This window comes from Meles meles, chromosome 2, assembly GCF_922984935.1.
Source record: "Meles meles chromosome 2, mMelMel3.1 paternal haplotype, whole genome shotgun sequence".
NCBI classification, from domain to species: domain Eukaryota; kingdom Metazoa; phylum Chordata; class Mammalia; order Carnivora; family Mustelidae; genus Meles; species Meles meles.
This window is the reverse complement of record NC_060067.1, coordinates 36,034,446-36,061,653: the sequence shown is the minus strand read 5'-3', so window position 1 is coordinate 36,061,653 and position 27,208 is coordinate 36,034,446. Positions and strand designations below refer to the sequence as shown.

The following is a 27,208-nucleotide window of genomic DNA, read 5'->3' as shown; positions in this document are numbered from 1 at the left end:
AACATGAAAAGATATATAAAGTAAGAAAAAACAATTGCTTCTAGAAATGTATGTGTACTATGGATCCCTTCTATGTAAAACAAATTTCTAGAATGATGTATGTAGTAAACTGTATTTTCCAAAACCATCCATAGCCTTATTTGCAGTCACATATGCTCTCCCAGGTCTTTCTACTCCCTATTAAGAGGTGGAGGGTCTTAACTAAGAAACTGATTAACATTAAGTTAAAATTAATCAAAATTAACTCAAAATGGGTTAAAGACTTGAATATAAGATCTGAAACCATAAAACCCCTAGAAGAAAGCACAGGCAGTAAGCTCCTTGATACCGGTATTAGTGGCATTTTTTTTTTTTTAAGATTTTATTTATTCATTTGACAGACAGAGATCACAGAGAAGCAGGCAGAGAGAGAGAAGAGGAAGCAGGCTCCCCGCTGAGCAGAGAGCCCGATGCAGGGCTCGATGCAGGGCTCCACCCCAGGACCCTGGGATCAAGACCTGAGCCGAAGGCAGAGGCTTTAACACACTGAGCCACCCAGGCGCCCCTTAGTGGCATATTTTTGATCTGACTCTAAAAGCAAAGGCAACAAAAGCAAAAATAAGTAAGTGGAACCATGTCAAACTAAAAATCTTCTGCACAACTAAGGAAACCATCAACCAAATGAAAAGGTAATCTACTGAGTAGAAGAAAATATTTGCAAATCATCTGTCTGATAAGGGATTAATATCCAAAATATTTTTAAAAAACTCCTACAACTCAATAGGCAAAAAAAAAACCAAAACTGATTTAAACATTCTAAATAGACATTTACCCTAAGATGACATACAGATGGGCAACAAGCACATGAAAAAATGTTCAACATCACTAATCATCAGGGAACTAACTGCAAATCAAAACTACAGTGAGACATCACCTCATACCTGTTAGAGTAACTATTACCAAAAAGACAAGTAACAAGCATTAGTGGGAATTGTGCGCTACTGGTGGGAATATAAATTGGTGCAGCCACTATTGAAAATGGTGTAAGGTTTCTCAAAAAAAAAAAGTAAGACTGGAACTATTGCTACATGATCCAGCAATTCCACTTCCAGGTATTTATCTGAGGAAAATGAAAACACTTATTTGAAAAGATATACGCATACCCATGTGCATTCTGCCACATTATTTTCAAGAGCCAAGATATGGAAACAACCTAAGTGTCTACTGATGGGTAAAGATGGTGTATACACACACACACACACACACACACAGGAATAATATTCAGCCATAGAAAGAATGAAATCTTGCCATTTGTGACAACCCAGATGGACTCTGAGGACACATGCTAAGTGACATAAGTCAGAGGAGACAATTACTGTATAATCTGTTTTATATGCGGAATTTAAAACGACTAACCAAATAAATACAGAGAACAGACTGGTGGATGCCAGAGGTGGGTGGTAGAGGGCAGGCAAAATGGCTACGGGGGTCAAAACTTTCTATCTACGTATGACGATAGACGTTAACTAGACTTACTGTGGTGATCATTTAGTAATATGTAAGTATCAAATCATTTTGTTGTATACCTGAAATTAAATGTTATTTGTCAATTATACTTGAAAAAAAAAAAAGGAGGTGGAGTCTACTTCCTCTCCTCTTGAACCTGAACAGGCTTGTTGACCACTGTAATAAAAAATATAACAGGGGCGCCTGGGTAGCTCAGTCAACTGAACAACCAACTCTTGATTTTGGCTCAGGTCATGACCTCCGGATTGTGGGATCAAGCCCCACAATGGGCTCTGTGCTCGGTGCAAGGAGTGTGCTTGACGTTCTCTATCTCCCTCTGCCCCTCCCCGCAGCACTTGCATGCACCTGCGCGGCGCGCTCTCTCTCTCTCTCTCTCTCTCTCTCTCTCTTAAATAAATAAATAAATCTTTAAAAAAAAAAAAAAAAAAAAGATGGGGCGCCTGGGTGGCTTCGTCAGTTAAGCATCTGACTTCCACTCAGGTCACGATCTCAGGTTCCTGGGATGGAGACCCACCATGGGCTCCCTGCTCAACAGGTAGTCTTCTTGTCCCTCTCCCTCTGCCCCTTCCCCCCACTCGTACTTTCTTTCTCTTAAATAAGTTTTTTTTTTTTTTTAAAGATTTTATTTATTTATTTGACAGACAGAGATCACAAGTAGGCAGAGAGGCAGGCAGAGAGAGAGGAGGAAGCAGGCTCCCTGCATAGCAGAGAGCCTGATGTGGGGCTCGATCCCAGGACCCTGGGATCATGACCTGAGCCGAAGGCAGAGGCCTTAACCCACCGAGCCACCCAGGTGCCCCTTAAATAAGTTTTTTTAAAAAACAAAAGTATAACAACAAAAAAATTTAATAAAAGGGCTTCTGGCTGGCTTAGTCGGTAGAGCATGTGACTCTTGATCTCAGGGTGGAGAATTCAAGCCCCACATTGGGCATGGAGCCTACTTAAAAATGAAAATTTTTAAAAAGGGGCAGCTGGGTGGCTTAGTCAGTTTGGCATCTGCCTTTAGCTCAGGTCATGACCCTAGGGCCCTAGGATTGAGCCCCACATCAAGCTAGCTGCTTAGTGGGAAGCCTGCTTCTCTCTCCGCTACCACTCTGCCTGCTTGGGCAATCTCTCCCTCTCTCTCTCTGTGAAACAAAAAAATAAAATCTTGAAAAAAATTTTTTTAAAAGTATAACAGAAGTGTTGTATGCAACTTTTTAGGCCAAGTCATAAAAAGCATCCAGATGCTGGGGTGCCTGACTGCCTCAGACAGTAGAGCATGCGACTCTTAATCTTGGAATTGTGAATTTGAGCCCCATGTTGAGTGTAGAGATTACTTAAGGAAATTTTTTAAAAAAAGTATCCACCTGTTGCCTGGTTCTCTCCCTCCCACATCCTCCCTTGGGATGGATACTCAACCTTGGAACCAAGCCACCGTGCTGCGAGGAAGCCAAGCAACCACACGAAAAAGCCATCCAAGTAGGTGTTCCGGCTGACAGCACTAGGTAGGGTTTCCGTCACCTACCAGTATCAACTGCCAGACAGTGAGTAAGTGAGCCTCCACATACTTCCTGCTCCCAGCCTCTGAGTCTTAGAGCTAAGAACCCAGACATGATGCAGCACATGAGCCATCCCCACGATGCTGTGTGTGAACTTCAGACAGACGGTCTATCAGCTTAATAGAAGGTTCTTTTATGCCGCTAAGTTTTGGAGTAATTTGCTCTGCAGACATACAAACTAGAATAATACAAAAGAATCAGTTTCTAGTTCATATTCAGTAAAGAACCAATGAAGAGTGGGAGAATACAGGGAGATGTTTACTTTCTCTTTCAACAGTTAGTATACTGCTTGAATTATTGAATTAAATATACTGACATGCAATCACCATTTTATCTTTTAAATAAAACATAACCTCACTTCCTAATTGGTAAAGTGAATTATACCTCTAATTACAGGAGGACTAACTAGTCTTCCAGTGCCTAGATGATACTGATAGAAAGTATTAAGATTTGAAAGAAAAAAGTAAAAAAAAATTTCCTTTATTGACTAAAATAAAACTCAAAAGTTAATCAGATGATTCAAAAGGCTTTGTAGCCACATGAAAATGGTAGATATCAGTATCAAATTGGGGAAATATATATATATAAAAATACACACACACACCATAGTATCTAAATATATATTTGTTAAAAAGATCTGGGACAGTGCACACCAAATTCATTTAGGGAAGTCAAGAATAAGCCACATACAGAGACGTGAGTGACGAGTTTAGTCTTACTTTTAATGTACTGATTTTTTTTTTGAGAACATATTCATATATTATTTCAATAACTAAATATTTTACAATTTAAGTTTACAATTAAATAAGAAAAAGATACTATCAGTAGCCATATTTGCTAGGTGGAGAAGTTTCTCAAGAAATTTTTCAGGCATACATATTTTTCTTCTGGGAAAGAGGCCAATCAATCTTGATGCGACTTATTTAAGTACAATGAACATCAGCCACAATTTACAGGGCCTTTGGGCCTATTAAGAGAAATCTGACCAAGGATCTCCCAGATCACATGCTTATAGTATTTTAATATGAAAATAAAGTTAAGTAAATTAAAAATGTAGAAGTTTCAGTTATACTGTTTAGACCTGAAATACAGAGCTCAACAAACCAAAAAAAAAAGGCATTATCTGTATTCCAAATCTTAGGTTACAACACAGAACAGGAAAAACATAGAGCATAATCCAAGTTCACATTACTAAATCTGTTCTCTCTTTCTGGAACTTCTATCATTAATAGAAGAAACTTTATGCCAAGAGGCAGCTAGTCAAGGAGAACAGGAGGAGAGGTGGAAAGGGAGCAGAAGAGGGTGCAGCTGGAATAATTCTGCAAAAGGCTTCAATGAGAAGAATGGACAAAGTCCCTCTGCAGGCCACTTTTATTGTTTTAAGGAAGTAGTAGTCATTAAAACAACAACAACAACAACCAAAAAACACTATACCCAAAAACAACTAAATATAGTTGTTATAAGGATTTTTTTTTTTAATACTAACCTCACAAGGGACAAAAAAATACCAGACAACTTAAAATGATTTATGGGGCACCTGGGTGGCTGAGCTGGTTAAGCGTCTGACTTGATTTTGGCTCAGGTCACCATTTCAGAGTCATAAGACCAAGCCCCGCACTGGGCTTCGTGCTCAACATGGAGTCTTCTTGTTCCTCTCTCTCTGCTCCTACTCCTGCTAGCTTTTTCAGTCCCTCTCAAATCAATCAATCAATCGAATCTTTTAAAAAACGATTTATAACTAGATTATGATTTTGTGTGGGCATCTTTCTACACATGTAGTAGTATTCTACTATGATATCAACAAAAATCCATATTCATCACTGGGCATATTCCCATATTAAATCAAGTAATGAAACATAGAAAAACTTGATTAAGATATCTGATTTTGATTGAAAGAAACTCATTGTATATTCTTATCCACTTCTTTGAGTCTTATCAGCCAGTATTTAATGAGTAAAGCACTAACTAGAATAGGCTAGAAATAGACTATAATCTCTGATATAGTCTATATATTTATTATTTATTTATTTCTAGATAAATAAATATTTATTAATGTTTCTGAACATTCCTAAGACTAATAGAAACATGCATGCACCCAGGAAAATACAACTGTTATGAACATGTGTGTAACTCAATGATGTAATTAAATCACTGGAAGGAGACATGCCAAGTGAGTAAGCAAAACTTTGTCATGAGCACCCCAAAATGGGCATTCATTGTACTGCAGTCTTATCAACCTTACACTTAAATTCTGTTTACAATGTATCATCTAAAACACTCCTATAACACAGTCAGAAATACAGTCTCTTGCTTTAAGGTCAATAATGCAGACAGACAATAAAATGAATTAAAATCATACTTATATTCTTTGTACTAATACAGCTTAGCAGTTAAAGAATCAAAACTTACATAAGCACTGATGAGGCAATAGTAAAGAATTTGAATTGCTGCTTGTGTCCGTTTTGCCTTAAGAAACATATAAGTGTCTTCTATTTTTTTTCCAAGGTTTTATTTATTTGAGAGAGAAACGGAGAGCATGAAGCGGGGCGGCAGAGGGAGAGGGACAAGTAGACTCCCCGCTGAGCGGGGAGCCCAGTGCAGTGCTCAATCTCAGGACCCGGAGATCATGACCTGAGTGAAAGTCAGATGTTTAACTGACTAAGCCACCCAGGTGTCACTAGCTTTTTCTATTTATATATATATATATTTTAATACTGATGAGAAAAAAAAAATCTACCAATTTAGAAATCAAAGAAGAGAAAAAGGTCTTATTAGAATTATTGGAAAGCAGGGAACCTGGGTGGCTCAGTGGGTTAAGCCTCTGTCTTCGGCTCAGGTCATGATCTCAGGGTCCTGGGATGAAGCTCCACATCGGGCTCTCTGTTCAGCAGGGAGCCTGATTCCCCTTCTCTCTCTGCCTGCCTCTCTGCCTACTTGTGATCTCTCTCTGTCAAATAAATAAGTTCTTAAAAAAAATAAAAAAGAAAATGAGAAATAAAAAAAAGAATTATTGGAAAGCTAAACATCATAGAATGTATTTTCTTTTCAAATAATGTAACAGTGCATTCAAAAATTTTATTCTTTAATGAAAAAAGTCTGTCTTAATTATTGTATATTATTTTACTGCTTATAATGTCTCTGAAGTAGCTTACAAAGTTTTATTTTTAGGGGCGCCTGGGTGGCTCAGTCAGTTAAGCCGCTGATTCTTAATTCTGGCTCGAGTCATGATCTCAGGGTCATGGGCTCGAGCTCAGCAGGGAGTCTGCTGAAGACTCTCTCTCCCCTCTGCTTCTCCCACGGCAGCAACTCTCTTTCAAATAAATAAATAAATAAATAAAAGTTTTATTTTTGAGATTAATTATTTGACTAGGTAAAGCATTACATAGTTTTAAAATGTGAAATACAGTGAAGAATCTCCCTTACTACTTTCTCCTACCGCCCCTCCCCCAAAAGGGCCCTTGATCACAAATACAGTGTTTTTAAAGGTGTTTGAAGGAGACCAACAGGTAGCAGCACGGCACTATAGAAACCACAGGGCCTAGAGCAGAACTGCCAAGGTTGAATATGCCTCCGCCATTCTCTGGTCAGCTATGACACCTGGAAAAAGTGACTTAACTTCTCTGTGCCTCAGTTTCCTCGTTTGCAAAAGGCAAACTTACATCAGAGACTTTCTATGGGCTTACCAGTAGCTAGACTAGCTTCAAATTCTCCTTAATGTAACCATTATTATGAGCCCAAGGTAAATCCCTTGGAAACCACTTCTACATATTTACAAACATATTATACTGACATACACACAATCTCCCATACACTCCCATCCCACTCATACTCCAATGTGCAAAAGCATCTCTATGGCTTTCACTATCACCTCTCAGATACTTCTAAAATATGTTTCTTCTTGTATTTCTAATAGTTTGTGTGCTCTCTCTCCCTAAAAAGCAGTTCCCATCCCCTCCTACCCACTTCCCCTCCCAGAGAGGCAACCACTTTCAACTTTTAGGTGATTATTTTAGTATTTACCTCCATGTCTTTATATATAAATACACATTATTGCTACTTCTTGATTTTTCAGTTTGTTTTTTTTTTAAAGATTTTATTTATTTATTTGACAGAGAAAGAGATCACAACCAGGCAGAGAGACAGGCAGAGAGACAGGCAGAGAGAGAGGGGGAAGCAAGTTCCTGGCTGAGCAGAGAGCCTGACTCGGGGCTCAATCCCAGGACTCTGAGATGATGACCTGAGCTGAAGGCAGAGGCTCAGCCCACTGAGCCACCCAGGCACCCCTTGATTTATCAGTTTTAAACAATATCCATTGATTCACCAGTATAAAATATGAAAGACCAGGATGTTTACTGGAAGTGTGAGAAATGTCTGGATTCTGGATATATTTTCAAGGTTGAGCCAAAAGGATTGTTTCTGCATTAGCTGTGAGGTTGAAAGAGTAAACATTGACACAAAAGGTATGGTTTAAGCAACGAGAACAATGGAGTGAATAGAGAAGTCAAGAAAGTTTAAGCAAGAAACAAAGTTTGGACAAGAAAAAACGTTTGGTAATGTGCATATTAACTGTAAGACACTTACTACTTATCTAGATGGAGATGCTGCATCAACACTTGGACATACAAAATTCTGGAATTCAGGAGCAAGCAGCGTCTTGGCTGCTCTTGTTCTATGGCACGACTTTGGCTCTTTCTTGTTTTGGCATTTACCCTCCCTTTGATCCTATTCATTTTCTGTGCCAGGCTCTCCTGTGTGAGCCACATGATTTCCTTTTAATACGTCTTTTTCTGCTTAACTCAGCCAGAACTTCTATAACCTATAATAAAGAACCTTAACTGATATTGTTACTAAATTAGGGAAGGCAGTTAGCTTAAATTGTGAATGAATAGAACTTTATTGAAATAGAAAGGAAATAATGATAAAATCTTAACTGCTCCTAAGCTGAATACCTCCCTTGGCAAAGCCCATCTATTCCTCCAGAACAGGCAAAACTAAACTGCAGCCCAGCATCCAACTAATGAACTAACCATAAATACTCATTAGAATCCTCAAGTTTCGGGGTGCCTGGGTGGCTTGGTGGGTTAAGCCTCTGCCTTCGGCTCAGGTCATGACCTCAGGGTCCTAGATCAAGCCCTGAGCCCTGCATCAGGCTCTCTGCTTAGCGGGGAAGCATGCTCCCCTGTCTCTGCCTGCCTCTCTGCCTACTTGTGATCTCTGTCTGTCAGATAAATAAATAAAATCTTAAAAAAAAAAAAAAAAAAAAAGAATCCTTAAGTTTCCCCAGGCTTTTATTTGCTATCAGCACTTTAATCCTTAGGAATTAGTAATACTCTAACCTACAAGAAAATCCAATTTGATTATATGAGGTAAAAAATAACAAAAATTCCAAATTAGTACCTAAAATTAATAAGATACTACTCTATTGCAAGGATGAATTAAATGTCCATTTTTAGAAAGATGAAAATAAATTTCTGCTCTATCATCATACTGTAATACCTTATTATTATATCTATGAGTTTCCTGAACATGTAGACATCTAAATCATGGTGGTTATAACTAATACAGAAAAATTATACACTGCTTTTGAAATAAAGGCTGGGGAGTTAGACTTCCACAGAGTAATAAGATAAAGGTACTAAAAAGTATAAGAGTAGAAGATAAAGAATGAGAGAGAGGTAGAAAAGCCTAGTATATTATAGCTGACAATATTTGAATGAAAAAAAGATAGTTTTCATTAAATAACCTTTTTCTGATTATAAGGTATATTATCACAGAAAATACAGAAAACTATCTTCTTTTTTTTTCCCTTGGTGTAGAACATTTATTTATTTATTTCACAAAACACTCAAAGTTTAGGTCAGTGGGAAATAATTTTAATCAAAGAATTGTACATTTTCTTCCCTCATATCTTGCTTTGTATTAGGAAATGACACTGCAATCCATTTCACTAAAATATTACAAAATATTTACAAGAAAATATTAAAATAACTCAAACACAAAAGGCAAGATGGGATAAAATAAACTGTTTTTTTCAGAAATCTCTACTCCAGTGCCCACTGCACTCAAGAGAATCAAAACAAGTAAGTAACAAAGATCCCCTGGATCACAAGTTTCCAAAGAATTGGAGAAGGGGAACAAATGGGATGAAAACGGTGGTATGAAAGGGAATGGATATTAGCAGCACTGCTTCAATAACCAATCTATTCTGAATGAAATAATCCTCTCTTATATGCAATAAATTCTGAACAAGGCCAAACTTTAGGATATTCCTTGAACTGAAATTTAAAAATACCCTGACAGTGAAAGTCGCTCTTTCACTAAGTTTAGAAAGAGCCTCTTTCCCCACGAACCACTGATATGAACAGAAACCTGCTCTGGCATTAAAAGCTGTTACAGGAGCCCTTCCATCTCTTTCATGAAAGCTTCATAAACATCATCCTTAGTCTGCACTGAGACAGGAACAGACGGACCAGACTTGGGAGCTGCCTTGGCAAGAGGCACAGCAGAATCATCCTCTGACTTTCTTTGGGGAGCAGCAGTGGCCCCTTTATTCTCCTGACATACCCTCAATGCAGTGGGCACGAATCGAGTGATCTCTGCCTTGGGATTAGTGATCTGTGGCTTGGCACTGATGGTTGCTGTTGCTTTCTTCTCAATGGTGGCTGCACTTGTATCATCCGCCTTGGGTTGCTGAATCAAGTTGGGTGGAGCACTTAAAACCCGGGGGTTTGGCAGCGGAGCTGGTGGGAAAAGCCCAGGTGGGGCAGGTCCAAGCGGAGGCACCAAAGGTGGGCGCATCATGCCAGGACGAGGTGGAGGGATACCTGGAGGAGCAGGGGGAGGTGGCCTTGGTGGGGGTCCCCGAGGAGGAGGGCCAGGAGGCAGACCTGGAGGTGGACCTGGGGGAGGGCCAGGGGGTCGGCCTGGTGGTGGGCCTGGAGGCAAAAGTCGGGGTAAAGGCCCTAGGAGTCCCAGCATTCCGGGTGGTCTCAGGAATGGAGGAGCTCCGGGAGGTGGTCCAGGAGGAAGGTCGGTGGGAGGTCCAGGAGGAAGGCCGGTGGGAGGTCCAGGAGGCCGTAAAGGTGGAGCCAGGGGTGGTCCAAGAGGAGGCGGTCCCGGCATGGGAGGTGCTTGAATCTGAGGAGGAGGAACAGACTGTGGGGGGGGCTTGCTGCTGTGAAGAAGCAGTAGATGTGCCATCAGAAAGAGATTTCTCTTTATGCTGTTTTTGTGATTGCTTTTCTGCTTCAGAATCATCAGAATCATCTTCGTCATCATCCTCTGAAAATTCTTCTACTTCTCGTCCCTCCTCGGGGATTTCCTGACCTGCCATTCGAAGCATCATGGCTTGAAGAGGAGTCTGCTCCTTCATGTTCTTCTTTTTCTTCCTTGATTTTCCAGGCATATCTGCAAATCTTACACTCAGACCTGACTTTTTTTCTTCATTGTTGTCTCTCTCGTTATCATCACGGTGCACAAATTCATCCCCTTCACTTTCTCCATCAGATCGGTCAGTGTCGCTGTCATCAGTACTGTCACTGTGCTTATCTTGATCTATGTCCTCAGGATACCCGTCATCTTCACTGGTGCTGGAAACATCATCATCATGGCCCCGCTGAGCAAGTTCCGGGCTATATAACATGTCTTCATCCCGCCTACAAGGGGGAAGATCTAGGGCAAAGCCCACTTTACGGCCATACATTTGCAAGACTTGAGGAGGTGGTGGACCCGGGGGGAGGACCAGGAGGTTTTCTGCCAGGGGGGAAACGTGGCACACCATGTCCAAGAAGAGGAAATACAGAAACTGCCCGTGTTGGAGGTCCATAGGCTGAACTTTTTTTAAGGATGGAGGGTAGCTGGGCACCAGGAAGTGGAATGTCCTGGATCAAGATGTTGGAAGGAGCATGAGGCATATCTGGCAAGGGAATGCTCTCCACTTCCACATGCTGAGCATTCTTGACAGCATCAAAATATTGGCTAAGTTGCGCCCTTTTCTGTTCATATTCTACTTCTAGCTTTCTCAGTTCTTTGTAAATATCTGGATTCTCTTTTTCATAGAGTCATAGGATACGTTCAAAGGTTTCACGCAGCTTTTTACGCTTGTCTTTCAGCACCTTCTCGTTTAACTGTGGTTGCTGCACCGGGTTAAACTCCATTTCATCCAATTTCTCCATGTCCCGGATAATCTGCTTGGGATCCTTCATCTTCAAAACTGCAGCTCGTACCATCACGTGCTGTTTTTTGTTCTTTAATTCTCTCTTCCGGGCTTCTTTTCGGGCTTGGTCTGTGGGGTTCATAAATTCCCACTCTTGGTGGATGATGTCGATCTCTGTCCCATGTTGACAATTTGTATGGTTTACTTGTTCATTAAAACAGAAAAACAAAAAAACCTCGTAGGGGCCTTCACCTCTGTGTACCGGTCAGCCACCCAGCCACCGCCATCTTGAAAGCTCAGAAAACTATCTTTTAAAAAAGCCTCACTTTATATTCTACAATCCAGAGATAAACAATGTTAACATATTGACATATTTTCTTCAAGTCTTTTTTTCCTGTGCACACATATATATAGTGTATGTGGGTACAGAAAAGCAAGACCATACTAAATGCCATTTCTATATCTTGCTTTTATTTACTTCATATATGAATTTCCCTTATGTTATTAAATATTCTTTAAAGAAGTAATTATTTGGGGCCACTTGGGTGGCTCAATGGGTTAAACCTCTGCCTTCAACTCAGGTCATGATCCCAGGGTCCTGGGATTGAGCCCCCATCTCATTAGGCTCTCTGCTCAGCAGGGAGCCTGCTTCCCCCCTCTCTCTCTGCCTGCCTCTCTGCCTACTTGTGATTTCTCTGTCGAATAAATAAATAAAATCTTTAAAAAATAAATAAATAAATAAAGACGTAATTATTTTAAACATCTGTATAAGATTTCATCATATGAACATACAAGATATAACCACTGCCCTCCTGGTAGGCAGTTAGGTATGTTTGTAACTATTCACTATCAGAAATAATGCTACACTAAATAGTATTACACACTACTGAATTTAGAGAAGTTAGACCTTATTTCTGAATTTCTGAAATAGAAATCTTATTTCAAAAGATACTTTCAGAAAAAAACCATTTTGAGGAAGCACTTAATAGCTACTAGGTAGTGGATGGAACTAGAGAGTATTATGCTGAGTGAAATAAGTCAATCAGAGAAAGACAATTATCATATGATCTCTCTGATATGAGGAATTTGGGAGATCATCGGGGAAGGGAGGGAAAAATGAAACAAGATGGGATGGGGAGGGAAACAAACCTTAAGAGACTCTTAATCTCAGGAAACAAACTGAGGGCTGTTGGGGGGTGGGGGAGAGGGGGAGGGTGGCTGGGTGATAGACATTGGGGAGGGTATGTGCTATGGTGATTGCTGTGAATTGTGATTCACAGACCTGTACCCCTGAACGAAATAATATAAGTTAATAAAATAAAAATAAAATAGCTACAAGGTAGATATGGCCCCCAAATGCTGCCTGATTAGGAGTTTAAATAAAAGAAATAAAAATTATAAAGCACAATTCAAATCAAACAAATGTCTATCAAGCCTAATCTGTAAGTTTCCTTATTGAATCAAATGAGTTTCTCCTCCCTTCTGGCATCTTCAATTCTGCTTATCAGCATGTTATACACCAGTGGATCACCCATCCAGGATTACCTATCACTGATTTATATAGCATGTGAAAATATGCAGCACAGGCTAAAAACTGTAAACTTTTAAAGGCTTGTAAAATCTAAAATCTATATTCACATAAAGTACTTTCCACTAGGATTGCTATAAACAATGTTCCATCAAGCATGAATGTATGCATTAAAGACAAAACAAAACAAAAACTAAGTATGGTTTCCTTGGCAGTCTAGTAAAGAGGACAGAAATGTACAAGGAATCATAAAAAGTAGGGATTTGTTTTAGCTATCTCTAAAAAAAAAACCAAAAAAAAAAAAAAAAAACCAAAAAACCCCAGCAGAGCTAAGAGGAAAAAGCATGATACTATGTTAACAATAAAAATACTATACTAAGGGGGCGCCTGGGTGGCTCAGTGGATTAAGCCGCTGCCTTCGGCTCAGGTCATGATCTCAGGGTCCTGGGATCGAGCCCCGCATTGGGCTCTCTGCTCAGCAGGGAGCCTGCTTCCTCCTCTCTCTGCCTGCCTCTCTGCCTACTTGTGATCTCTCTCTCTGTCAAATGAATAAAGTCTTTAAAAAAAAAAAAATACTATACTAAGAAAAAAAGAGGTAGTAATTCTTTTTTTTTTTTTTTTTAAAGATTTTATTTATTTATTTGACAGAGAGAAATCACAAGAGAGGCAGGCAGAGAGAGAGGAAGGGAAGCAGGCTCTCCGCTGAGCGGAGAGCCCGATGCGGGACTCGATCCCAGGATCCTGAGATCATGACCTGAGCTGAAGGCAGCGGCCTAACCCACTGAGCCACCCAGGCGTCCCAAGAGGTAGTAATTCTTATTAAAAACTGATCTCCTGGGAAAATTTACCAGTTAAATTCAAGACTATTTTTTTGTTTCTAGTATCACAGTAATTTGGAAAAAAAAAAAAAAAAAAAAGGCCTCATGTTTAAATTTAGACATAAAAACTATCAGCTATGTAACATCATGAATAGGAGAATATATTTTAAATATTCTCTCCTCAGACTCATCTATTTTCACATCAAGTTATCAGAGATATGATTCTGCCATTTTATCACTATAGCCACGAGTCTAATTTACAAGTTCTTATTTTATTGATTTCCCTCTAAGACATTCTTTAGGATCATAAGTCCCAGCACATGCTGACTCTAAGAGGAATATCACTCACAAAAATCACACTTCTGATCACTATATATAGACACTGAGTCAGCAGAAAACCTGCTTACTAACCACCAAAAATTCAAATATTTGAACAAATGTTTATTCCTGGCTTTATTAACTGGTCTATGATAATACCTCTGTACAAGAATATTCTAGAACAATAAAATGTCATCTAACATAATAATAATATATCTCACTGCTAATAATAGTTAATTTCTTCTTTTGCACATAAAAAGTATAAAGTATAATACATTAAAAGTCCTGTATTTAAGATTCTAGAGACTTAGGAAAGTCTTAAAAACCCTATAAATTCAAACCTCACAACAATCAATTCAATGAGACTATCTAAAGCTTATTGTTCAGACCCTGCCCCTATAGAATAACTGATATGGATTTGGAAATGTTTTATATAGAGATTTTTATTATTATGTCATTTGTTAGAGTAGGATCTGAACCATGTCACAACAGGAACTGTGACTTCATATAGCAATTTATCAGGTAAACAAGTTCCATATAGATAAAGACTATATTCCTTAATACAGAACAGAAAAGGTTATACACACATTACTTACCTATGACGGTGATATCACCAACATAAATCTACCATAAACAGATAACAATCTGTTTTCATCTCTAACAAAGAATTGCTGGCAGGCATTTTGACCATTATGACTTAAACTGCTGTGGAATTTCAATTATGAAATAATTTTAGTAACCATCAGATGAAAATTCTCCAATAACCCATGCCCACAAAAATAAGACAGAAAGGGTACACAGTTCAATTCTGAATAGGACTGTCCCATTCATCTCACCAGATTGATCAGCCTTCTCATTGCATGTTCATGAGAGCAAACACATTCACAGGGATCGAATCCACCTTCTGCCATGATTGCCCAGCTTGATTTAACTCGACTGTTTAAATCTAGGAGCAAGAAAAAAAAGTGTAAGACAACTACTGAGCATTACTCTTTCTGTTGAGCTATGAAAAACTCATTTATTGTATAGACTCATAATAATTCTCTTACACTAAGGTAGTTTACTTATTAATGACCTATATTTATGTATTTATACTAACATATAAATTATGAATTTATAGAAACAACCGTCTACCCCTTCTACCATCAGACTGATTTCCTACAAATGTGACTGTCTTCAGATGCTCTATCCTGGCTCTCTTGTGTGGCAGATGATGCTAGAGTCCTACTCTGCTTGCTTCTTTAACTTAAATTTAAATTTAAATTAAATCTTCTTTAATTCATGTTAGCTATAGTACTGTTATAGACCAAATGCTTATGCCACCCCTTAAAATTCTTATTGTTAAAAAGGAGACAGCAGGCCCAAAAATGAGAGTCACTCATGCTAAAGCCCATGTCAGCAAACCAAGACCTAATCACCCAATCTAATTGCAGTTTCAACTCTAAGAACCATAACCTTTAACCAACCAACACGGAATTACCCAGTCAACATTAGTGAGCTAATCCATCCATATACCTCTACATATACACCCCATATACACCATTCCCCTTGGGAAGGTGACCTTGCCTAAAATAATATATTCTTTGCTAATAATTTCCTTTTTCCCCCTTTTTGCCTTTAAAAACCTTTCCTTTTCTACAGCTTGGTGGAGCTCCCTTCTATTTGTTAGATGGGATGCTGCCCAACTCATGAATTGCTGAATAAAGCCAATTTGATCTTTCAATTTACTGTTTAAGTTTTGTTATTTAACAAATTTGGTGAAAGCGGCAGGATCAAAAGAGACTTCTGATAGCTTTGGGGACAACAAGAAACACAGGTGTGGTACCCCATGAACTGTTTGAGTTTTCTTTCTTTCTAGCCATTTCTGGGGCCACTGGGAATTGGGAAGTTCCTGTCAGTTTTGAGCTCTGCTATCTTTGTGTTGAACTTCTAAACTAACCAGCTTTTCAGTCCAGGGCTTAGTGGGACAGTTTTAGCTGACGTACAGTTCCATCTGGAACCTGAGTCCCTACCTCTTGGTTCAGTCCCACAATTCCCCAGTTGTTTGGAATACACTTCCTCAGTTTCAGCCACAGTACCCACTTACTGGAATATGGTGGTTTAGTCCTCTCCTCAGTTCCAACCCACAGTCCCTGCTTCCTGGAGTCTGCTGGTTGAATGCATGCTGAGAACTGGTGATGGTATGCAAGGCCTTTTCTTGGCCAGTCCACAGTAACACCTTTTGGTTGCTGCTGGTATGTTAGGGTGCACATTTGTTTGTCTTATTTTGTCTAGATAAAGGGTTATAGCTAAGAGAACCTCAGAAGAAGAAAAAAAAGCCACAAAAGCTGGTGGGCACTAGAAGAACACTTATGAGCTGCTAAGAGTACCCATCCCCCAACTCAAAAACTCCCACATTAAGTGGGTCACTGAACAGGTTAGGTTGACACTAGGCCCCCTCCAACCTGAAGAAAATTCCTGTGCAATGAGTTAACTGTAACACTGCACAATTCCCAACCTAGAGGCACATTCCTTTTAGATACCAGCTCACCTCCCAAGAAACCCAAATGCTTCCTTCTGGCACCCCGGCTTATTTTATGCCTAAGATATATTGACAAAGTGGCAAAATCTTACTAAGTTTTATTATGTCCTCACAACCTGGCTTGGTAACCATCAGACTGGCAGCCTCAAAATGAGGCCAGACAAAAATGTGGATTACACCCCATTTACAGCTAGAAATGCTGCACAGATAGGCACGTTAAATTCTAACTGTGGCTAGGGTCCTACAAAACTTCCTCAAAGGAATTACAGTGGTCATTACAAGAAACGTTCCAATTAGATAATATCATTTAAAAAGCAAAACTTCAAACAGAATGCGATGCCTATTTTAAACGGTATGCAAGAGACTCCAAAATGCTTCAAAATTCCAAAATACCTTCATTAAAAGATTTGTTGTAAAAGGCTACTGAAAAACTAAAGTTGGAAAAGGTACCTAAAAGCAAAAAGCTTTCATTCTTACCACTTCCTTGTATCTTCCTTTATTTGAGGACTCCTTCTAGTACTTCTCTATCTAAGGGGGGTTATTTAATACAGCCAGAAATGTTTGCTATTTGTCCTAGGCGAAAACTGACAAGAAACCTAAAAGAATTTTTAAGTAGCTGTGGGACTAGCCATTGGCCAGCTTTCAGTCTGTGTTTCAGGATGTGTATATCCTGATAAGAATATTTTTTTTTTTAGGCCTCCTCCCATAAGCTAAAATGAAACTAGGTACCCAGAAGGAAAGAAAAAAAAAATCTTCTGAAGCCTTTGTATAAGTATTTACCTTAAAAAGGCAATCAGATGGGTGGACCCACCTATGACGTCATTCAAATTATAACCCGATTCTTTGAGGAATTGAGAGCAACTGTCTGCATTTTACAAATCTTGGCAAAAATAGGAATGCGGCCCTACAGAGGCAATTCAAAGTTCACCTATTCCTTTTATTACCAATTCCAAAACCTCTATTTATCTCAAAAGGCTTATTGACCTTACAAAACCAAAGTCTCAGAGCAACTTGCATTCTTCCCCTGTGCCTTTGAAATGTAAATATTAACTCCTATCTAGACCACCCCAATTCCTAAGACTGAAAATAAAAGCGGTGTGTATGTGGGGGGTTGGGGGAGTTAAAATTCAAATTGCAAATGAGCCTCTCTTGTCCAAACTCTAGGCTAGCCTCCTTAAGATTTCCTGTCTCCCATCCAAGTACCAACCAGGCCCGACACCGCTTAGCTTCTGAGATCAGACAAGATCTGGCATTCGGGGTGGTATGCCTGTCTCTACAAATACAAATCTTTTTTTTCCTCTTTCTTTAGTAATCTCTATGCCCAACGTGGGGTTGGAACTCTGACCTTAAGGATCAAGAGTTGCATGCTCTTCCTACTGAGCCAGCCAGGTACCCCAACAAGTACAAGTCCGGAAAGTCTTCTCCATGGGGCGCCTGGGTGGCTCAGGTGGTAGCGCAGGCATCCCTTGATCTCCAGTTGTGAGTTCGAACTCCATGCTAGGCGTAGAGCTTACTTTAAAAAAGAACTGTTTAATTGGCTTATAAACAAGTGCTTAAGTATTTCTTTTTCTTTAAGATTTTATTTATTTGACAGAGAGAGATCACAAGTAGACAGAGAGGCAGGCAGAGAGAGAGAGAGGGAAGCAGGCTCCCTGCTGAGCAGAGAGCCCGATGCGGGACTCATTCTAAACCTCAGAAATATAACAGAAATGAACCCAAATGTTTTTCAAATTCACATGATGTAGGATAATTTTGAGTATAAAAGCTAGTTTAAGTATGTTGATTAAACTAAAACAAGACATGTCTTATGGGTTATCAGATCAAATACAAAACTTTTATAAGTTCATTTTCTCTCTCATAAAATCTGCCAGCCAAAAAAAAAAATGTCTAAGGCTTTTGTATGTAATCTAAACATAATTGTTAAAAACAATTAAAAAGACTAAATAAAAAGGTTTTAGGTAAACTTTAGTTTCCTAATCTTTTTGATAACCTGAAACTTTAAAGTTCTGTTAATTTAGATAATGATTTAAATTCATTAAACAGCCATATCATTTCTAAATAAGATAAAATACTGAAACACTAATTACTGAACACAGGTTTATCAATTTTGCCTTCCTTTTACAGAGGAACTAAAGATATTTGGGGAAACCACGTTTCTAGAAATTACAGAAAGATTTAAAGTCTGCCAAACCACAGGATGCTAAAGCAATGTCCGTTCACAATTGTTTACTTCTTTACTTCCATTAGAAACTAAGGTTTCTAAAGGTTAAAATCTTCAATATATAATAAGGGAAACATCTCCCTATGCAAGGCAAGTAGGATGTGTGTTTTTGGTAAAGAAGGCCTATAAATTGGGACTAGATCCTGAATTCTAAGTTTCCTCAAGTATCTGGCTGGAACACACCATACTGTTTCCAGTTTTCTCCCATTCTTCTGATTTGGAGTCACTAAGAACAAAGACTGCCCTGGAATTTCCTTGGAAGGGATTATATACTAGGTCCTCTTCACGACCCAGAGGAAAGGGATTCGAACCCTGGACACACATCCCACCGCTGACAAAAACTGCACCAGACATCCGGTCCTATGCAAACACCAGAGACCTCCATATCAGGTTGATTAGGAAGATTAGCTGACATCGAGGCGCTCCTCTGAAGACACTGGATCAAGACTTCATATTTTAACTAAACGTGAAACCCTTTCTTTTTCCCTTTCTTTACAGTGGTACTGCCCTGGAAAGATGATGCTATCATCCGTATCTCCCAGGCCACTGTTACAGGGCAGTAGGGTGGGGTAAGCTACGGAATTTAGAATATTTTATTTCAAACTAAAGAGAAAACCTAACTGACCTGTGGCTTGAACGAGCAAACACAATATTCCCTCTGCTTTCACCTATTAACAGTACTACCTAAACGGGAATGGTTTGTGCCCCAACAGGGTTTATCTTTGTTGATGGCGGTTATCCATCAACGCCTAGACAGCTGGCAATGCCTCTTTGGTTATCAAAGTGTGCCTGTAACTGTTTCGCCTCACTGGTTAACTCCCCTCAATTTACACTGCCAAGTTAGAAAAGACCTAAAAGGAGGCTTTCATGATTCAAGATTCACCTTCTTTGGCAAGGCCCTAGTTTAGATTAATAAATCTAAATGAGGCTACATTCAGAAACCTCTCCTTAACTCTTGAAAGTATTACAAAATCCACAACAGCTGTACAACAAAAATCTTAGACTGTCTGGCCACAGTAGTTTTTTTTTCTGTTTGTTTCTTATTTTGTTTTGCAGTTGTTTTCGGTAACAGGATAGCCCTTACTTATCGTTTAACTGGGCAACGAGGTGTCTGTGCTGTGACCACCACTGCCTGCTGCTCGTGGATTAACATTTCGAGGAAAGTTGAAACTCAATTATGTAACATCAATGAGCAAGTGGCTTGGCTTAAAAAAATGACCTCCTGGGGCACCTGGGTGGCTCAGTGGTTAAAGCCGCTGCCTTCGGCTCAGGTCATGATCTCAGGGTCCTGGGATCGAGTCCCGCATCGGGCTCTCTGCTCAGCAGCAAGCCTGCTTCCCTCTCTCTCTGCCTGCCTCTCTGCCTACTTGTGATCGCTCTCTGTCAAATAAGTAAATAAAAAATCTTAAAAAAAAAAAAAAATGACCTCCTTCAGCAGGGTCTTTCCTCGACTTACTTGATTTTGATTGGTTTTGGTCCTGGGAACCACAGCTCTGAAGTGCACTGGGAAACCATTCTGAATATAATAATCATAATAATCATACTAAGCACACTGGATTCTCTCAAAAGCTTTACATGCATGTTCCTAGCTCTTAAACACCATGCAAATGATCTCCCTAAGATAGGAACATCAGAAGAAGACCAAAGAGGAGTGCCTGGTTGCCTCAGTTGGTAGGGCATGTGACTCTGGATCTTGGGTATGGAGAACACTTGGAAATAAAATCTTTTTTTCTTTTTTAAGACTTTATTTCTTTATTGGAGGGGTGCCTGGCTGGCTCAGTGGGTTAAAACCTCTGCCTTCAGCTCAGGTCATGATCCCAGGGATCAAGCCCCACATTGGGCTCTCTGCTCGGCAAGGAGCCTGCTTCCCCCTCTCTCTGCCTACCTCTCTGCCTACTTGTGATCTCTGTCAAATAAATAAATAAAATCTTTTTTAAAAAAAGATTTATTTATTGGAGGGGGGAGGGAGAGGGAAAGCATAAGCAGAGGGAGGGGCAAAGGCAGAGGGAAAAGCAGACTCCCTACTGAGCAGGGAGCCCAAAGTGGGGCTTGATCTGAGAACAGGATCACGACCTGAGCCAAAGGCAGATGTTTAACTGACTGAGCCACCCAGGCGCCCCGAAAGTAAAATCTTAAAAAAAAAAAAAAGAACTGTGAACTTTAAGTCGTGGCCTATCACAGAGATTAAGCAAAAAAGAAAAAAAATGTCACAACCTGTGAATATCCCAAACAAAAAATGGACAGAAACCGGGACACCTGGGATCTGGATGGCTCAGTTGGTTAAGCAGCTGCCTTGGCTCACGCTGGGTTTCTTGCCCAGTAGGGAGCCTGCTTCTCCCTCTGCCTGCTCTGCTTGTGGCTCCCCCTGCTTGTCTCTCTCTCCCTCCCTGAGAAATGAATAAAATCTTAAAAGAAGGACAGAAATGGTGAGAACTTCAGAGCTGAAAGTGGTCTTAATGCCTTAAACATTGATCACACATCTCAGTGAAGCTGCAAGTCTTATCAAAAGCGGTGAGCTGTTAATGAGACAGAAAGCCAAAACAGCAAAAATTTGTTATATTATATATATTATATATTTTACCAAAATTAAAAAAAAAATTCTGGTTGTCCAGGACTAGAGGGCTTGAGAAGAAATGGGGACTGACTGCTAACTGATACCTGCTTTCTTTTGCGGTTAAGAAAATGTTTCAAAATTGATTAGGGTGATGGTCACACAACTCCATGAATACACTAAAAACCACTGCATTTTACACTTTAAATGATGCAAAATACGGCATGTGAATTATATCTTTAAAAGGCTGTTATTTTTAAAAGAGGGGGTGGGGAGGGCACCTGGCTGTCTCAGTCAGAAGGGTGTGTGACTCTTGAACTCAGAGTCATGAGTTCAAGCCCCACATTGGGCGCAGAGTTTATTAAAAAAAAAAAAAAAAAAAAAAAAAAAAAAAAAAAAAAAAAAAAAAAATTTTTTTTTTTTTTTTTTTTTTTTAAAGATAAATGGTGCTTAGAAAGCACATACAAGTTCTAAACTTACCTAGGGAGCCAGGGAAGATTTTACCAGGAAGTTAACTTTGTGGGGCGCCTGGGTGGCCCAGTGGGTTAAATCTCTGCCTTCAGCTCAGGTCATGATCTCAGAGTCCTGGGATAGAACCCTGCAACAGGCTCCCTGCTCATCCAGGAGCCTGCTTCCCCCCAACCCCCCGCCTGCCTCTCTGCCTACTTGTGATCTCTGTCAAATAAATAAATAGAATCTTTAAAAAAGAAAAAAGTTAACTTTGAGTTGAAAGTGGAAGGATGCACTAGAATACAACAGGGCAAGACAGAAGTGGAAGGTGTGAGGATTGGGTTCTGGAGGGCATTGCAGACACAAAAGGAATAGGAGTGTAAAGACCCTGGAGCAAGTAAGAGTATTGACACGGAGGAACTCAAAGAAAGCCAGAGGAGGAACTCAAAGAAAGCCGTAGGTCTTCATCCAAATAGCAATGTGAAGCGCACAAAGGGTGGTTCGAAAAGATCACCTTGGCTGTATTATGGAAAGCTGGTCAATACAGGAAACCTAATCAAAATGCTCTTTCAACAGGTCAGAGATAACAGGTGTCCTTCCTTTCTAGAATTATCCAGGTTTGATGACAGCATATTAAATCACTGGGGGGGAGACAAATTATTCCATAAATGATGTAGGGCACTGTTGGCTCCCCATCCTTATTCCTTACACCAAAACAAATTCCAAATGTGTTAGTGGTTTAACTTTTTTTTTTTTTTAATTTGTATATTTTAAAGATTTTATTTATTTATTTATTTGACAGAAAGAAACACAGCAAGAGAGGGAACACAACCAGGGGCAGTGAGAGAGGAAGAAGCAGGCTTCCTGCTGAGCAGGGAGCCTGATGTTGGGGCTCAATCTCAGGACCCAAGCGGAAGGCAAACACTTAACGACTGAGCCACCCAGGCGCCCCCAACTTTTTTTTTTTTAAATATTTATTTATTTGTCAGAGAGAACACACAAGTAGGGGGAGCAGCAGGCAGAGGGAGAAGCAAACTCGCCGCTGAGCAAGGACCCTGATGCAGGAACTCAATCCCAGGATCCTGGGATCATGCCATGAGCAGAAGGCAGCTGCTTAACTGACTGAGCCACCCAGGTGTCCCAATGATTTAACTTTTTAAAAATAATAAGGTCACACAGGTGGCTGAATTGTTAAGTGTCTGCCTTCAGCTCAGGTCATGATCCCAGGGTCCTGGGATGGAGCCCCACATCGGGTTCTCTGCTCAGCAGAGAGCCTGCTTCTCCTGCTCCCACTCCTCCTCCTGTGTTCCCTCTCTCACTGTGTCTATCTCTAATAAATAAATAATATCTTAAAAAGTAAATAAATAAAATAAGGCCACACACAAAAAGTCAACTAAACCAACTAGAAAAATGGATTAGAACACCCACAAACTAACCCAAGCTTTTTAAGGGGCATTTAGAATATGATAAAGGTGCCACTTTCAACCATCAACCATCTAATAATAAATGGTAAGATATCCCTTTTCTTTTTAATTGAAGTATGATGCACACATAAAAGATTGGGAAAATATATACCCACATTAGTAAGTTGTTAGCTCTAGGGAAAAGAATATAATTTAAAGACAGACTTTCACTTTGTCAATTTTTGAACACTTCTTATAATGAATGTGTACTCATATATTAAGACTTTCAAAGTACAGAAATTTTTAAAAGCCACAAATGTGTAACTACAAGAAAACTATTGGAATACTTGCAAAGCAACATAAATCCAAGAAACCATATAGGACCAATAAATCTGGCAGCCAAAAATTATGAAAGTTTCTATAAAACAAAAATATACTGTAAAATAAAAAGACAAAGAACTTGGAAAAACGCTTGCAACACACATCTGGTTCATTTCCTTACTTTACAGTGAACTCTGAAAAATCATTATAGAAATGACAACCTTACAAAAAATAAGCAAAGATCATGTTCACAGGGAAATACGGAGCCAATAAACAAAACATATTAAAAGATGCAAATCCAATTATCACTTTTAATCTACCCAAAGATTGGTAAAAATTAATTTATCTAGATAACTTGGATATCCATATCCAAATAATCACATAATGTAGTTGTATAAGGATGTTCACTGTTTATGAAAGAAAAAAATTATAAAGCAAAATGTGTATCCTTCTTCCCTGTGGTTCTGATTAAATAAATGATAGTATGAGTACATGAAATCCTACACAGCTGTTAAAACAGTGAGGCATGGGGCACCTGGGTGGCTTAGTCAGTTAAGTGGCTGACTTCGGCTCAGGTCATGGTCTTAGGGTACTAGGATGGAGTACCACAGTTGGCTCAGAGCTCATCGAGGAATCATCTTGTCCTTCTCCCTCTACCCCTCCCCCTGCTCATGCTCACTCTGTCTCTATGTCAAATAAATAAATAAAGTCTTTAAAAAAAAATAATGAGGCAAATTTCTTTGTAATGATTTGGGGAAATACCCAAGATAAACTGGGATGAAATCAAGTTTCAGAACAGTCAAGGCAAACCTACTTCCCACCTAGTATCTTTGGAGATCTGTATGCCTGAGCTAAGAGGATGTGGGAATTAGAAGGGAAAGAGAAGTCTTAGGCCACCTAAGCTGGAGAGCCTAACTCTTTCAGAAGGTAGGAAATACCTAATACAAACTACTTCACCGTATGGTCTGAGCCCAATTCTTTAAAAAAATTATTAGGCTTCATGTTAGGGAACTTACTGTACATACCCAATACAGAAAACCCTGAAAGTAAATGTATTCTACTCCTACGGGCAGATAAAAATTCACCCCTGAAAGCCTGTTTCTCACCAGTCTTTTCAAATCCATAAGCAAATCTCTACTTAAAAATTGTGGTCTCTCCTTCCCTCTTATCTGTGCCTCCCCAGGCCAATAAAAATGTCAGCTGAAATTAAAAGATACTATAAGATTTTTTTAAATGAAATTCAAATACTGAAATGCCTAATACCTACCCAGTTCTGTACCCTCTGAATGCAGAAATGCTAAAAAATCGACTTTTATGAAAAAAGGGAGACTTGTTTTTATCACCCACAAAAACTGCAGAACACAGATATTTTTAAGTCTTTTTTTAAATCCATTTGATTAATAAGGCCAGATTCCACCAATACCACCATCACCCTCCACCTCCAAAGAGTCCACAGCTTCTTGAGGGCAGAAACCTATCTTACTCACTCTGTCTCTAAACACCTCCTTCACTGCGTAAGCTACAGCAATGAATAAATACTTGCTGAATCTCTGACATTTATTTTCTTTTCTTTTTTTTTTTTTAAAGAGTTTATTTATTTGACAGACAGAGATCACAAGTAGGCAGAGAGGCAGGTAGAGAGAGAGGAGGAAGCAGGCTCCCTGCAGAGCAGAGAGCCCGATGCGGGGCTCGATCCCAGGACCCTGAGATCATGACCTGAGCCGAAGGCAGCGGCTTAATCCACTGAGCCACCCAGGCGCCCCTGACGTTTATTTTCTATCTACATATGCCAGAAGCATGTAAATCAACTCGAATTTTTAAGATTTTACTGATTTGTCAGAGAGAGAGCACAAGCAGCAGAAGCCTCAGGCAAAGGGTGAAGCAGGCTCCCCACTGAGCAAAGAGCCTGATGTGGGACTTGATCCCAGGACCTTGGGATCATTACCGGAGCTGAAGGCAGATGCCTAACTGACTGAGCCACCCAGATATTCCAAATGTATATGACAGTACTACTTAGCCTCCAGTAAAATGAGAAAATGTATTTATACCCAGGACATTCTTCAATAGTACCATGCTTCTGTGGAACTTTTCTTCACATAAACTTGAACTATTTTAAGTACTATGCAGTTTTCAGTTAGTAGTTTCCACTTTAAAATTACCTGGGTTTTTGTTTGTTTGTTTGTTTGTTTGTTTTTTTAAACAGAATGGAACAGCTCTTTTTTGGCAAGGACCTCAGAACATGCATCAATGCATATCAGCAGCTAAGCACTAGAGCAAAAAACTTAACCAATCCCACCTCACATTTAAGCCTCATGCATCCACAGACATTCAGTAGCTGCTCTATCATGGGCAAGACAGAACTCTATTGTTACTGAATCAGAATTCTGGTATATCAGAATTTATTTGGGGTGTTTTACAAATACCTAGATTTATTTCAGGGTACAGCAGGGTATTTTACAAATACCTAAGGATATTAAAACAATGGTTTTGATGTCTTTGTTGCAGAGTTGTTGTTCACCTCAATATATGTCCCTAATATGAGAACAATGCTAAATAATACCAAAGCCATGGACTTGACTCTTTTTTTTTTGGACTTGACTCTTGAAGACAACCAGCTTTACTGCAATTGGTCATAAAATGCCTAAGTCATGAAACCATGAACAATACACTGAAAAAAAAAATCAAAATCCAAAATAATCCAGGTGAGGAAGGAAGGAATTAAATGTGGACATAGAGAAAATAGATGAAATAAAATAGGCCATTCATTGATAATTACTGAAGTTGGGTGGCAGCTATTAGAGAGTTCCTATATAATTCTTTTCCATACTCTGAAATTTTTGATAATAAGCATTTAATTTATACATCAGTATGTTCCTAACACAATTAATATTTGCGACAGCAATCTGTGGGCATAAATTAACCATCAGTTTATGGGTTGCTTTTTATGCACATAAAGGGACAGAACTGCGCACACACCTAAAGCTCTCAAACCATTCCCTCTTAAGCAACTCCTATCATATAAGTGAAAGAATACACTCTGAATATTGGGAGGGCAAATGCAATTCCCCATATCCCTCGGATTCAGGTCATTTCCTCCTTCCACTGTAACTAGCAGACCTGGTAGAGTTCAGTGGTAATAAGTCAGTTAAGTCATCCTGTTTCTATATGCTGACGGAACTTTCCAGTGCTGTTAACCAGGTTATTATCTGCTGTTAGAACCTTAAACACTCCAGCTCATGCTGGGTGGGTTTAATTTACCTTATTTCACCTTCGGGAAGTCAAATTTAATCTCCTACTTATAACTTTGGAAAAGGTGAAAAAGTAGATATTGTAGTTTCACTACCCTATTTTGTAGAATTATGCCATAGAATTACATGCTTATATACAAGATTTATTCCTTGGGAAATTAACTTCTTAAAAGTGGTTCTTTTTTTTTTTTTAAGACTGTATTTATTTATTTGAGAGAGAGAGAGCATGAGCAGGGTGAGAGCAGAGGGAGAAGCAGACTCCCTACTGGCTGGGGAGCTCAATGCAGGGCTCAATCCCTGGTCATCAGGATCATGACCTGAGCCAAAGGCAGATGCTTAATTGACTGAGCCACCCAGGCACCCCTTAAAAGTTGTTTTTAATGAGGCTAAACATTCTTAATGGCAAATAACTGAAGTTATCAGTGTTTCATAATTTTATCAGATCACTTGGTATCAGTGGTAACCCCAAGAGTATACAGAGTAAAACGGAAAATGTCAACTTTCCCATTCCCCTCTGCCCAAGTCTCCTCCCTTTCCCCAGAGGTATCACTGCTGATAGTCTGGTGTGAATACTTGCAGGTTTTTCCATATGCATGTATGTACACCCTTATAAGTACATATATACAT

General features: G+C 39.4%; 1 protein-coding gene and 1 pseudogene across 2 annotated transcripts in view; both read right to left on the bottom strand.

Moving 5' to 3' along the window:
• SMIM14 (small integral membrane protein 14) overlaps positions 1–27,208 on the bottom strand; it is an 88,919-nt gene that overhangs the window by 40,983 nt on the left and 20,728 nt on the right. For both annotated transcript variants that reach the window (XM_045997100.1, XM_045997099.1), the window contains exon 2: positions 14,703–14,812. In XM_045997100.1, coding sequence (XP_045853056.1) covers positions 14,703–14,777 — 75 coding nt within the window. In that variant the 5' untranslated portion in view covers positions 14,778–14,812. The remainder of the gene's footprint in view (positions 1–14,702; positions 14,813–27,208) is intronic.
• On the bottom strand, positions 8,819–11,393 carry LOC123936643 (annotated as a pseudogene).